The sequence below is a fragment of the Ovis canadensis genome, chromosome 1, assembly GCF_042477335.2.
Source record: "Ovis canadensis isolate MfBH-ARS-UI-01 breed Bighorn chromosome 1, ARS-UI_OviCan_v2, whole genome shotgun sequence".
NCBI classification, from domain to species: Eukaryota; Metazoa; Chordata; class Mammalia; order Artiodactyla; family Bovidae; genus Ovis; species Ovis canadensis.
In genome coordinates this window covers 240,531,760-240,547,047 of record NC_091245.1, presented here as the reverse complement: position 1 = coordinate 240,547,047, position 15,288 = coordinate 240,531,760, and the positions used below count along the sequence as shown (strand labels likewise).

The following is a 15,288-nucleotide window of genomic DNA, read 5'->3' as shown; positions in this document are numbered from 1 at the left end:
CCTTGAAATATGGCTACCATTAGTCACACACAGTTATTTAAAACTTGAAATTTAGCTAGTATGACTGAAGAATTAAATTTAAAATTTATTTTATTTTAATTCCTTTAAACTTGGATAGCCATGTGAAATATTTGTTACCACATTGGGTGGTACAGATCTAGATAATATTGAAATATTAATCATGATTTTGGGATGAGGCTGAGACTTCTGGTGGTTTTCTATCATTGATTTTAGGTTTCTAAAGGGTTTCAAATGTTCCTCACTATACAGTGTTCACATTTTAAAGTAAAAAGGCTTTAACTAAAATAGCCCCTCATAAGACACATGTAAGGTATTGTTATAAAGTCTGTGTGCGTGCATGCTAAATCACATTAGTCTTGTCTTACTCTTTGTGACGCTATGGACTGTAGCCACCAGGCTCCTTTGTCCATGGGATTCTCTAGGCAAGAATACTGGAATGGGTGGCCATGCACTACTTCAGGGAACTTCCCAACCCAAGGATCGAACCTGTATCTCCCACAGTTCCTACATTGCAGGTGGGTTTTTTTTTTTTTACCACTGAGCCACCAAGGAAGCCCATTATTCTAAAGTAGAAGTTAAAAGGCCAAGTCTGTACCGATTCTTTATGACTAATAGTTAAACGTGTCCTGTAACCAAGCCACCATCTTCATCGAGACAGCTTTTATAATTTTAGGTAAAACTGGTTTTTAAAGAGTAGCAAATAGAAAAATTACAAGCTAATTACCTTTCCACATGCTATCCTAGAATCACAGCAAATAATGGATATATTTCTTTTGTCCATTTGATAATCAGTTAGTTCTTCCTTAACTGACTCTCCTTCTGGAATATCCACGGAAAATTGATAAGAGATGGTTTTATAGTGTTTCGCATCTAATGGGACAAGAATCACATGCAAATACATATATGTTTAAAACTTTCCAAAATCTCTCTTCTAAAATGAAATTTCAAATTCTATTACAAATGCATTGATTCATTGGACACTTTTTTCCATTGGACATTTTTTTTTAATGAAAGAAGAATGAGGAGCTTCATTAAATTAAATTGAGGGGCCCTCTTTTGTTAAAAAATGAGAACATTCTCATTTTGTTGGAAGAACAAAAATGATGATTTTCATTATGTGGAATTTTTTGGCCGTAGGTTTAGTATGAAAGAGTTGAATCCTAAGGAACTTTATACTAGGGGTTGAGTTGGGAAAAAAATGTTCTCAAAGTATCTTTTCAATAGCTCTGAGTTTCAGAGGAGCCTGATGCTCAGAAATATTAAAAATAAAATTTAACTCCAATGTGCAGCCTATAAGGAGAAAAGCAAAAATATAACTCTAGAACTTCTGATTCTAAAATTGATGCCCCTTCAGTTGTATTAGTACTGCAGCTATACTGACCAGCTGACCAGTGGGGCCCATCTATAAGTAAGGAATTTGATTTATTTTTGACAGACTTTCCATATCCTAGCTTGAAACAAAATGGAATGTATGTTTTACTAAAAGAGAGACAATGAACTCAAAAGCTCTTTCTAGCTCTCTGTAAAATGCTCTATGTGCTAAGTCGCTTCAGTCATGTCCGACTCTTTGCAACCCTATGGACTGTAGCCCACCAGGCTCTTCTGTCCATGGGTATTCTCCAGGCAAGAATACTGGAGTGGGTTTCCATTTCATCCTCCAGGGGATCTTCTGAACGCAAGGGTTGAACCTACATCTCTTATGTCTCCCGCATTGGCCGGCAGGTTCTTTACCATTAGTGCTAACTGGGAAGCTCCCAAGTGCTCTCTGGTGGTGGTGGTTTACTCACTAAGTCCCGTACAACTCTTGCAACCCCATGGACAGTAGCCTGCCAAACTCCTCAGTCTATGGGATTCTCTAGGCAAGAATGCTAGAGTGGGTTGCCATTTCCTTCTTCAGGTGATCTTCCCGACCAAGGAATTGAAGCTGGGTCTCCTGAATTGCAGGCAGATTCTTTACCGACTGAGCTACGAGGGAAGCCAGTCGAAGTCAGTGTTCTATGCTGCTGCTCCTGCTAAGTCGCTTCAGTCGTGTCCGACTCTATGTGACCCCATAGACGGCAGCCCACCAGGCTCCCCCATCCCTGAGATTCTCCAGGCAAGAACACTGGAGTGGGTTGCCATTTCCTTCTCCAATGCATAAAAGTGAAAAGTGAAAGTGGAGTTGCTCAGTCATGTCCGACTCTTCATGACCCCATGGACTGTAGCCTACCAGGCTCCTCCGTCCATGGGATTCTCCAGGCAAGGAGTGGGGTGTACTGGAGTGGGGTGCCGTCACCTTCTCTGCAGTGCTCTATAGATGCTGCTAAATTATTTCAGTCAATAACAGCAGTGAACTGAAGACTCATAACTTCAAAAGCTAGGTGATAGAAAAGTGGGGTTTTCTGATTTTTAGGCATTTTGACTGAGGCATTGACCAAAATGAAAAATTTTAATATTATTTTAAAAATACATCAGTTTTTGCCCTTGGTCAAACACATGAGCTCTCTGATGTATAACTGATCTATAACATCAGCTTTGAGGAACTTACCTTCTTCAGAGAAAGCAGGCTGTTCTTTTGTTAATATTTCATAGTGTTTGGCCATTTGTCGCTCTTGTTTTCTACAAAATTAAAAAAACATGATGCACAAGTCTGAAATGTGTTCCAAGTTTAAAACAGTATACTATAGTGTGGTGGGAGAAGGAGGAGGTGGTGGTGAATCACTTATAGATGACTCCAAAGCAAGACCCAGAGCCTAAATTCCAGGAGGATAATGGTCATTCATGACCCAGAAGGAAAGACCTGAGACATGGAATCAGCAGTTGTAGCCTTTCAGTGTGAGTCAGCAGGCCCTGAGAAAGGGGAATACCTGCCACCAGGCCTTCATTCGACTGCAGCCACTCCAACCACTGCCTCTGGTGAATCTAGAGGAAACTCTGAGAACGAAGGATTACAGGCCCCAGTTAGCTAAGGGCTATAAGAAATGCAAGCCAGCAGCTTGCCTTTTCCCGCCCCTACCCCGACAACCTCACATGTATTTAATTGGATAAAGCCTTCTCTAACTGCGAGATGCCCTGTGACCTGCAACCAGAGGATTATACATTCTGAAAAAGACATTATTCAAAGGACCATCTCCAACCTGGACAGAAGGACCCTTATCGGATGACACAGATTTACATCAAGATAAAGATGATGTGCAGAGAAAAACCCATGCCCCCAAAGAGATAACAGCCACTCCTCCAAACAGATCCAGCAGGAATAACCACAAAAGTCATGCCAGAGCCCCTTATAGAACAGGGCGAGAACTCCATGACCCCACCGAAGTAGGGTCTATGAGTTCTGTGTAAGCATTAAAGAAGTTACAGAAGACTGACCATCTGTCCCTCATCACCCCAGTAAAGATTTCTTGGGGTTCATGTCTCAAGGAAAATTTGAAGTAGGAGATAGATGGGTCTCTGGACTGAACAGCTGGTGATTTTCAAATAGAGCAAAACTGAAGTTTGTCCTCAGCCAGACAAGAATGACACGTATTTCCCTTCCTCCATTGATATGGAGGGAATAAACTAACGGGGGAATTTGTAGCAGTGAAAAGGAAAAAAGAGGAATGAGTTTTTCTTTTTCACTTCTCTGAGAGCAAAGAAGACAAAGAGAACAGTGAGCAGGCCTGAACACTCCTAGTTTATTTTACTTTAACTGCTCCTAATTCTGCACATCTGTAAGTTTGCTTTTCTGCCCCCTAACTGCAGGAGCTACACTTCACTTGACTCTATGCTAAATACATCCCCTATCCAGTGTCTACCTTTACAACAGCCTTTCCCTTGTAGTTACATGTCAGAAAGAAGGCCTCAGAGCCTCCAAACTGCCAGATGCAGTTACTGGGTTACTGACACCAGTTTATGACTGTCTTTGAAACAAAGCAGAAGGAAGAAATCTAGATCCCATCACGTTTGTTTCCTCTTCACCAACTCCTGACTGCGAGCACTTGCCTTAGGGGCACAGTTCTTGAGACAGGAGCATAAGGTGTTCCCCTCTGTGCCAGCTGAGAATAAAAGCCACCATTCTATTTCTTTCAAAAAAAGTATACTATAATTTTTTACTGTTTACATGCCATTCCTTATTCTTTGTATCTGTTATTACTTGTGAACCCACTCATTTAATCAGTGCATGTGTGTTTCTACTGTACTTAGTGGACAAATTTCTCTAATATATTAATAGGAATTCCCAATTTCCCTGAGAATTTGGGATGGGTAAATTTTCTACTCTAAAAGTCAGTGAGCTCACTGAGTTTCTGACACCTTCTGACGCTCATAACGTCCACCAGGAACTGCATGAGGTTTACTTTAGCCAATTTTTGTTTCTTCACTGGGAATGCATCTACAAAATTATCTGCTTTGAAAAAATGAGGTTTGTTTTTAGAAAAGGCTTTCTCGGGCTTCCCTGGTGGTCCAGTGGTTGACAATCCACCTGCCAATGCAGGGGACATGAGTTCGATCCCTGGTCTGGGAAGATCCCACATGCCACTAAGCCCTCAGACACACGACGGAGCCCACAGGACACAGTTACTGAAGTGCTTGCACCCTCAAGCCCACACTTTGCCACGAGAGAAGCCGCCACAAAAAGAAGCCTACGCACCACAGCGGGAGAGCAGCATCCGCTTGCTACAACTAGAGAAAGCCTGCGTGTAGCAACGAAGACCCGGTACAGGCAAAAATAAATAAGTAAATAAATCTTAAAAAAAAAAAAAGGCTTTCTAATTCAGTGGGCCTATCTGAGTTCCAATATCGAAGGCTCACTATTACCTCCGCAGAGCTTTTTCTTTCGCTTTGAGTCTGTCAACTTCACTGCCGTGGGCGGCATGAGGGTTAATACTGATTAATTCAGCTTTAGAGCTCTGGATTTTTTTGTTTTCTTCACAGATGTAGTCGACCAGATTTTGGAAATAACCACAACAGGAGGTCTGAAAAACAAAAACGTTATTTTCTTCTGCTCAGCCCTAGATGAAGGTAATTACAGGAGGGGAAAAAAATAAAACCCAAAATGGCTAATGGGGTTTTGGATAACAATCTATCATATTTTTTTAGGGAGGGGGGGCTAATAGCTTTATTGAGGTATAATTCCCATATCATACAATTCACCCATTTCAAGTGTACAATTCAATAATTTTTAGTATATTCACAGAAGTGTGCAGTGATCACAACAATCAATTTTAGAACGTGAAACCTGTACTCAGTAACAGTTACTCCTTCTCCTCCCCACATGGCTGCCACTAATCTATCTGCTGTCTCTGTAGATTTGCCTGTTCTGTATGTTAATACAAATGGAATGTGGTGCTTTGTAACTGGCTTTTTTCACCTAGTACAATATTTTCATTTATGTTGAAGCATGCTTAAATGCTTCATGTCTTTTTATGGCTGCATAAGACTCCATGGTATGGGAGGAGGAACAAGACGACGGAGGAGTAGGTGGACATGGAATACATCTCTCTCCCCTGATATACCTTCAGACACAGAAGTGCATGCAGAACACCAGCTGAGAGCTGACAGGAGTGTCTGACCAGCGGAAAAGAACATACAGAGCCATGCAAATCTCAGTAGGATGAAGGAACTAGGGGGAAAAACACGAGTGTTAGTAGGATGGACCTGCCCTTGGCAGGTGGGGGAACTGAAGGAGGGGTCCAATCCCCACAGCAGGCCAATTGTCTGAGTCAGAGGAGAAATATAAAGGCTGAGAGTGAAACAGCTGATCTGTGGCAGCCTAAATGGAATGAGAATCAGACAGTGTTTGCTGCAGCCATACGTACCCCGGACAGGGCCACAGGTCCCCTAGAAGGCACAACAGCTGGGAGCTGGAGTTTAGGGATTGTGGAGCAATCCCAGGGCGAGGGCTGCTGTTGACTGTGGAGAGACGGATTGAGGGGATGTGAGGGAGGAAATTGTGATGGGAAATGCCTGTGGAGGAAAGCCGGGCAGCCACAGAAGCAAGCCAATACTGCTGAGTCATGTGTGTGGGGTGTAGCCATCACCATAGCCTCTCTCTCCCCACATGCCAGCATCGGCAGCTGAAAATAGAGAGGCTGGCCCATCAAACGCCTCACCACTGAACTACAGAGTAGGACCTCAGCCGGGGGGGGGCCCCCCTATGTGCCTGACATGCCTAACAGTAGAGAAGGACCCCAGGCAAGGGAACCCTCTAAGTGCCTGAACAGGCAGAGCTACAGAGAAAGACTGCCCAAAGAGGCCTTCTGATTGCCAGCTATAAGAGGCTTGAAAAAAGACTGTTAGGGCCATAAGTCCTGCAGTGGAGGCAGTCCGTGTCCCTGCACACTTGGTGCTGCCAGGGTCCCTGCAAGCCAAAAAGATGCACCACTTTCATGCTCAACCCTCACTGGGGCAGAGCTGCCACAGGCCAAAAATGTCTTGCATCTATGCATGCAGGGTCACTTTGGTCATGTCCAGTTCTTCAAACCCTGTGGACTGTGGCCCACCAGGCTTCTCTGTCGGGGGCTTCTCCAGGTGAGAATACTGGAGTGTATTGGCCAATACTGGCTGCCATACCCTTCTAGGGCCCTATATTTCCTGCTGCCCTAACCACCAACTCCTCTGAGTACCTGGTGCTGCCAGAAGCCCTGGGACGCAAGCAGCACCACCTCCACACCTGGCCCTCACTGGGGCAGACCCAAATCCTCCAGGGCAGTCTCAGGTGCAAACCCCAGGGGATGACCCACACATTTGGAAATAAAAGCACAGCTGAAACCCAGAGGCAGTGTGGCTAAGGAAGAAGACCCAAAATCTTCCCACCAACTGTACAAGCTGCAGATTAAATCCACGTGATCAACTAGGCAGACTCTGTGTCTATGGAATATGTAAAAGGACATTGAGAGCTCCCCCAAAAGAAAACACACTAGTTCTGATAGCTGTGGACATTGGAGGCAAGAACACACAGGAGTAGGAGCAGATTAGACTCTGAGCTGCCCCCACAGCAGGTCTGGTGACCGGCACAGTGTTGGAGGGCATCCTAGGGAGGTGAAGTAAAGTAGACTGTGACTCCCAGCAAAGGAAAGGACTCTGACAGCAGTGACTCAAGAAAAACATTTATTATTCTTATGTTTTGACTTGTTTTACAGATTCTTTTGGATTCTTTTTTTTCTCCCCACCCCACTTCTGTTTTAGTTGTCAATTTTATTGGCACTATGAAATCTAATTAAGCTTTTATTTTTCTCATCACATTTTTTATTGTTGTTATAAACCTCTGTGTTTTTGTGGGTTTTTGCTGTTCTGGGGAGTTTTCCTTTTTTTTTTTTTTCCCTTTCTTCTTCCCTTTTTTTTTCCTTTTCTCTTTTTTAATTTTAATTTTCTTAAATCTGTTATTATTTTTTCTACATTTATTCCTTTGTTTGCTTTTCCTACTGTTCTTTTCCCCTTGCAGTTAATCTTTAATGTATATAAATCTTCTTTATCTACCTCTATTTATCTTTGCATATCTAGTCTTTTATTCTTTCCTTTACTCTCAACATATTAGTTAGTTTTGTTTTCATTGCTTTATTCCCATCTTGACACCTTGATTTAGTTATGTTTTCCAGTTTGTGCTTTAGTTTTGCTGTTAACTGGTAGATATAATTCTTGGTTTCCTTTGTTCACCAGATCAATCTATTTTACTTTATTTCTGTTGGACTGTTTTGATTTTCTTATGGGTGTATATTCCATTATTTTAATTATTATTTGCCTGATTTTGTAACTGCCATTTGTCTGGGGTTCATCTTTGGCTTCTTGTTTTGGGGTATTTGTTTTCATCCCACTTAATGCCATAACAAACCACTTGTGAAATCTTCGTTCCTGACAAGAGATCAAGTCCTGAGCCTTTGGAGTGGGAGCACTGACTCGAAGACCATAGACTACCAGAGAACTAACCCTAGGGAATATCAAATAGTGAGAACTCACACAAAGGAAACCACTTGAATACAAGACCTGGCATCACCCAACCACCAATAGCACCCTGTGCAGGACACCTCATCTAAACAACAAAGAAAACAAAAATTCATCAGCAGACAGGATTAGCACCTCACTCAGCCTTACCCAGCAAAGGGAAAAACAAAGAAGCAAACAAAAAACAGCACGAATCCCACCCTATTCAAAGCTTACACAGGCCACTGGACCAACTTTAGGAGGGAAGAAACCGAAAGAAAGAAAGAATTCAGCCTTGAAGCCTGGGAAAAGGAGACCTCAAACACAATAAGTTAAAAAAAAAATAATGAAAAGGCAGAGAAATACTACACAGATGAAGGAACAAACCAGAAAACACAGAAGTTCAAATAAATGAAGAGGAAATAGGAAAACTACCTGGAAAAGAATTCAGAATAATGGTAGTAAAGATGATCAAAAACCTTGAAAACAAAATGGAGAAAATGTAAGAATCAATTAACAATGATCTAGAAGAACGAAAGAATAAACATACAGAGACAAACAACACAATTACTGAAGTTAAAAATACTCTAGAAGGAATCAATAGGAGAATATCTGAAGCAGAAGAACAAATCAGAGAACCGGAAGATAAAATGGTGAAAATAACCTCTGAAGAGCTGAATAAAGTAAAAAGAATGAAAATAGCTCAGGACAGTCTCAGAGACCTCTGGGACCATATCAAATGCCCCAACATTCAAATTATAGGGGTTCCAGAAGAATAAGAGAAAATGAAAGAGAAAAAGAAAAGTTTTGAAGAGATTATAGTTGAAAATTTCCCCAACTGGAAAAGGAAATAGTCAATCAATCCAAGAGGCACAAAGAGTCCCATACAGGATAAACCCAAGGAGAAACATGCCAAGACACATACTAATCAAACTAGCAAAGACTAAACACAAAGAAAGAATATTAAAAGCATCAAGGGAGAAGCAACAAGTGACATACAAGGGAAACCCCATATGCTTAACAGCTGATCTTTCAGCAGAAACTCTGCAGGCCAGAAGGGAATGGCAGGATATATTTAAAGTACTGGAAGGGAAAAATCTACAACCAAGATTACTTTACCTGGCAAGGATCTCATTTAAATGATGGAGAAATCAAAAGCTTTTCAGACAAGCAAAAGTTAAGAGAATTCAGTACCACCAAACCAGCTTTACAAGAAGTGTTAAAGGGACTTATATAGTCAAGAAATACAAGAGAAGAAAAAATATCTGCAAAATCAACCCCAAACAATTAAGAAAATGGCAATAGGAACATACACATCAACAATTACTTTAAATGTAAATGGACAAAGACTGGTTGAATGGATAATAAAACAAGACCCATATTTATGCTGTCTACAAGAAACCCACTTCAGACCTCAAGACTCATATAGACTGAAAGTGAGAGGATGGAAAAATATATTCCATGCAAATGGGAAGCAAAAGAAAGCTGGAGCAGCAATCCTCATATCAGACAAAATAGACGTTAAAGAAGATTACAAGAGATAAGGAAGGTCATTACATAATGATCAAGGGATCAATCCAAGAGGAAGACATAACAATTGTAAATATCTATGCACCCAACATAGGAGCACCTCAATACATAAGACAAACACTAAAATACATTAAAGGAGAAATTGACAGTAACACAGTAATAGTAGGAGACTTTAACAACCCACTCACACCAATGGACAGATCATCAACACAGAAAATTAATAAGGAAACAAATCTTAAATAATACATTAGATGAAATGGATCTCATTGATATCTTCAGGACATTCCATCCAAATGCAGAAGAATACACCTTCTTCACAAGTGTACATAGAACATTCTCTAGGATAGACAACATCTTGGGTTACAAATCAAACCTCAGTAAATTTAAGAAAACTGAAATTGTATCATGCATCTTCTCTGACCATAGTGCTATGAGACTAGATATCAATTACAAGAAAAGAACTGTAAAAAACACAAACACATGGAGATTAAACAACACATTTCTAAATAACCAACATGTTACTGAAGAAATAAAAAGGGAAATCAAAAAATTTCTAGAAACAAATGACAATGAAAACTTAACAACTCAAAACCTATGGGATGCAGCAAAAGCAGTTCTAAGAGGGAAGTTTATAGCAATACCATCCTACCTTAAGAAACAAGAAAAACATCAAATAGACAACCTAACTTTACATCTAAAACAACTGGAAAAAGAAGAACAAGAAATCCCAAAATTAGTAGAAGGAAAGAAATCATAAATATCAGAGCAGAAATAAGTGGAAAAGAAATGAAAGAAACAATAGTAAAGATTAATAAAACTAAAAGGTGGTTCTTTGAGAAGATAAACAAAATTGACAAACCTTTAGCCAAACTCATAAAGAAAAAAAGAAAGAAGAATCAAATCAACAAAATTAGAAATGAAAAAGGAGAGGTTACAACAGACAGAAATACAAATGCAGAAATACAAAGGATTATAAGAGACTATTATGAACAACTATATGGCAATAAAATGGATAACCTGGAAGAAATGGACAGATGCCTAGTAAAGTTCAATCTTCCAAGACTGAACAAGGAAGAAACAGAAATTATGAAAAACCAAATCACAAGCACTGAAATTGAAACTGTGATTAAAAAATCTCTCAAAAAACAAAAGCCCAGGACCAGATGGCTTCACAGCAGAATTCTATCAAACATTTAAAGAGCTAGTGCTATCCTTCTAAAACTCTTTCAAAAATTGCAGAGAAAGGAACACTTCCAAACTCATTCTATGGGGCCACCATCACCCTGATACCAAAACCAGACAAAGACAACACACAAAAAGAAAACTACAGGCCAATATTCCTGGTGAACATAGATGCAAAAATCCTCAACAAAATTTTAGCAAACAGAATTCAGCAACACATCAAAAAGCTCATACATTATGATCAAGTTGTGTTTCTTCCATGGATGCAAGGATTCTTCAATACAAGCAAGTCAATCAATGTGATACATGATATTAACAAATCAAAAGATAAAAATCATATGATAATCTCAGTAGATGCAGAAAAAGCCTTTGACAAAATTCAGCACCCATTTATAATGAAAACCCTTCAAAAAATGGGCATCGAAGGAACCTGTTTCAACATAGTAAAGGCCATATATGATAAGCCTACAGCAAACATTATTCTCAATGGTGAAAAACAGAAAGCATTCCCCCTAAGATCAGGAACAAGACGAGGGTATCCATTTTCACCATTATTATTCAACATAGTTCTAGAAGTCCTAGCTACAGCAATCAGAAAAGAAAAAGAAATAAAAGGAATCCAGACTGGAAAAGAAGAAGTCTGTTTGCAGATGACATGATGCTGTACATAGAAAACCCTAAAGATAGTATCAGGAAATTACTACAGCTAATCAGTGAATTTAGCAAAGTTTCAGGATACAAAATCAATACACAGAAGTCACTTGCATTTCTATATACTAACAATGAAAAATCAGAGAGAAATTAAGGAATCAATCCCATGCACCATTGCAACAAAAAGAATTAAATATCTAGGAATAAACTTATCTAAGGAGACAAAAAAACTATACAGAGAAAATTATAAGATACTGATGAAAGAAATCCAAGATGACAAAAACAGATGGAGAGATATTCCATATTCCTGGGTAGGAAGAATCAATATTGTGAAAATAACTATACTACCAAACACAATCTACAGATTCAATGCCATCCCTATCAAATTACCAATGGCATTTTTCACAGAATTAGAGCAAAAATTTTCAAAATTCATATGGAAACACAAAACACCCCGAATAGCCAAAGCAGTCTTGAGAAAGAAGCGTGGAGCTAGAGGAATCAACCTTCCTGACTTCAGATTATACTAAAAAGCTACAGTCATCAATACAGTATGATACTAGCACAAAAACAGAAATATAGACCAATGGAACAAGATAGAAACCCAGAAAAAAACCATGCACCTACGGGTACTTTATTTTTAACAAAGGAGTCCAGAATATACAATGGGGCAAAGACAGCCTCTTCAATAAATGGTGCTGGGAAAACTGGACAGCTACATGTAAAAGAATGAAATTAGAACACTTCCTAACACCATATGCAAAGATAAACTCAAAATGGATTAAAGACCTAAACATAAGACCAGAAACTATAAAACCCTTAGAGGAAAACAGGCAGAACACTCAGTGACATATACCAAAGCAAGATCCTCTATGACCCACCTCCTAGAGTAATGGAAATGAAAACAAAAACAAACAAGTGGAACCTGATTAAACTTAAAAGCTTTTGCACAGCAAAGGAAACTATGAGCAAGGTGAAAAGACAACCCTCAGAATGGGAGAAAATGATAGCAAATGATATAACTGACACAGGATTAATTTCCAAAATATACAAGCAGCTCATACAACTCAATAACAGAAAAACAAACAACTCAATCAAAAACTGGGGAAAAAACCTAAACAGACGTTTCTCCAAAGAAGACACACAGATGGCTAACAAACACATGAAAAGATGCTCAACATCACTCATTATTAAAGAAATGCAAATCAAAACTACAATGAGATATCAACTCACACTGGTCAGAATGACCCTCATCAAAAAGTCTGCAAACAATAAATGCTGGAGAGGGTGTGGAGAAAGGCAAACGCTCTTGCACTGTTGGTGGGAATGTAAACTGATACAGCCACTATGGAAGGCGGTATGGAGATTACTTAAAAACTAGGAATAAAACCACCATATGACCCAGCAATTCCACTCCTAGGCATATACCCTGAGGAAAACAAAATTGAAAGAGACACATGTATCCCATTGTTCATTACAGCACTATTTACAATAGCTAGAACATGGAAGCAACCTAGATGTCCATCGACAGAGAATGGATAAAGAAGTTTTGGTACATATACACAATAGAATACTATTCATCCATAAGAAGGAACAACTTTGAGTCAGTTCTAATGAGGTGGATGAACCTAGAGCCTATTATACAGAGATAAGTCAAAAAGAGAAAGACAAATATTGTATTATAACATATACATATGCAATTTAGATCTAGAAAAATGGTACTGAAGAATTTATTTACAAGGCAGCAATGGAGAAACAGACATAGAGAATAGACTTAAGGACATAGGGAGAGGAGAGGAGACTAGAGGGTGAGATGTATGGAAAGAGTAACATGGAAACTTATATTACTATATGTAAAATAGATAGCCAATGGGAATTTGCTGTATGGCTCAGGACACTCAAACAGGGGCTCTATATCAATCTAGAGGGATGGGATGGGGAGGGAGATGGGAAGGAGGTTCAAAAGGGAGGGGATATATGTACACCTGTGCCTTATTCATGTTGAAGTTTGACAGAAAACAACAAAATTCTGTAAAGCAAAGATCCTTCAATTAAAAAATAAACAAATTTTAAAAATAAAATAAAATTAATGATCTGGGAAAAAAAAGATTCCTTAGTCTGGATGCTCCACGTTTCTTTACACTATCTTGATGAACATCTGCGTTGTTTTCACTTTCTAGCTGTTATAAATTATGCTGCTGTGAACATTTATATGTGTTTCTGGGTAGACATATGTTGTTAGTTTTAATGGGTATATACCTAGGAATGGAATTATTTGTTGGTTATATGGTATCTGTATGTTTAACTTTTTGAGGAGCTACTGTTTAGACTTGTCCAAGGTGGTGGCATCATTTTATATTTCCCTTCAGCAATGTTTGAGAATTCCAGTTTCCCTATACCCTTGCCAACAGTTGTTATTATCTGTCTTTTGGGTTATAGCCATTCAAGGGGGGTGAAATGGTATCCCACTGTGGTTATGATTTGCATTGCCCCAAGAGCTAACACAGAACCCTTTTAAGAATGGCAATTCATGGAATTCCCTGGCAATCTAGTGGTTAGAATTCCAGTGTTTTCACTGCTGGGGGCCTAGGTTCAATCCCTGTTCAGGGAACTAGGGTCCTCCAAGCCATGCAGTGTGGCAAAAAAAAAAAAAAAAAAAAAAAAGGTGGGGGGCGATGTAGTGGGAAGATGCAGAAGAACATGCTGCTTATGTTTAAAATAATGTCTAAAAATACCTCGGTAAACCTGCTCTAGAACTTACATGTTCTGGCAGTTCAGAGCTGCCGTAATCAGAGGAAACATCCACATGGGAGAGAAATGTTCTTAGGTCGCTCCCACAGAATTCACACTTGGGTGATTCCTCCTCTTCTTCTTCCTTCAGAGAGAAGAGAAAAAATGAAGATATGCCCACAATGGAGGCCCAGAGCCTCTCAGAGCAGGAGAAGCCAGAGCCCTGGGCAGGGCCAGCGAATCTACACTTCAAAGAGTGTGGCTGGAAAAGAGATCTGGCCAATCGGGTGCTGCCACCCCAAACCTAACTAATGTCAAGGCCTGTCTCAGAAGACCTGAAAGGTCTGCCTGGGATTCAGGTGGAACCAGCCCTGCCCAGAGACCAGTGCAGGGACAGCTCTGTGGAAGGCAGCCCCCAAGGCCTTCCTCAAGCTCAGGCCCATCTCTGGGTGTCAGGGGAAGAAAGCTCAATACAAGCTCTTGCGCTTCAGAAAAAGGAAGGTGCTGTGTTTGCAATGCAAGAGACCTGGTTCGATCCCTGGGTCAGCAATATCCCCTGTAGAAAGGAATGGCCACCCGCTCCAGTATTCTTGCCTGGAGAATTCCATGGACAAAGGAACCTGGTGGGCTATAGTCCATGGGGTCACAAAGAGGTGGACATGACTGTGCAATTAACACTTATGTTTGAAGAAAGAATTTCTTTCTTCAAGAAAGAATTTACATTACATGATGTATTTAATGTGTCACGATGCATTAGAATTGCTTAGTTCAATGTGCTGCACAAAATATCAGTGAACACCAATCACGTTGTTGCATCCACAGGGCATTCCTGTCAACTCCTACACACATACCTGTGCTGCCCTGCCTCACTTGTTGGTGAATCTTATTTTCAGCAAACAAGGCTGTACCTTTAGTGTGCCCCAGAAGAAGTAATCAAGGAGGTTCCAGTCTGGGGAGTGTGCAGCTCTCAGCACAAGTCCAAGTTTGGAAATAATCATACTGCCAGTCAGTCCCATACCTCTTCGGCCAAGCAAGGTGGTGTGCATCCTGTCAGAATAACTAAGGTGACCTCTCCCTCGCCCATTGAAAGCAGACATTAATTGGTCACTTAACACTATTAAATACAGGTAACGCTCACTGTGCTTCCAGGCTTATGGCCATTGTTATAGATTGAACTGTGTTCCCCCAAAGGCTATGTTAATCCTAACCCCTGGTATCTGTGAATGCGGCCTGACTTAGAATGGGGTCTCTGAAGATGTAATGAAGTCATCAGAGTGGGCAATAAAGCAATATGGT

At 40.1% G+C, this 15,288-nt stretch overlaps 1 protein-coding gene across 1 annotated transcript in view; it reads right to left on the bottom strand.

Moving 5' to 3' along the window:
* The window catches only part of ERICH6 (glutamate rich 6), a 45,140-nt gene that overhangs the window by 18,349 nt on the left and 11,503 nt on the right, over positions 1 to 15,288 (bottom strand). Inside the window, exons 7-10 of the mRNA XM_069562748.1 lie at positions 14,024 to 14,137; positions 4,798 to 4,955; positions 2,549 to 2,619; positions 746 to 891 (exon numbers count right to left, since the gene is read on the bottom strand). Of these exons, the coding sequence (XP_069418849.1) occupies positions 746 to 891; positions 2,549 to 2,619; positions 4,798 to 4,955; positions 14,024 to 14,137 (489 nt within the window). The remainder of the gene's footprint in view (positions 1 to 745; positions 892 to 2,548; positions 2,620 to 4,797; positions 4,956 to 14,023; positions 14,138 to 15,288) is intronic.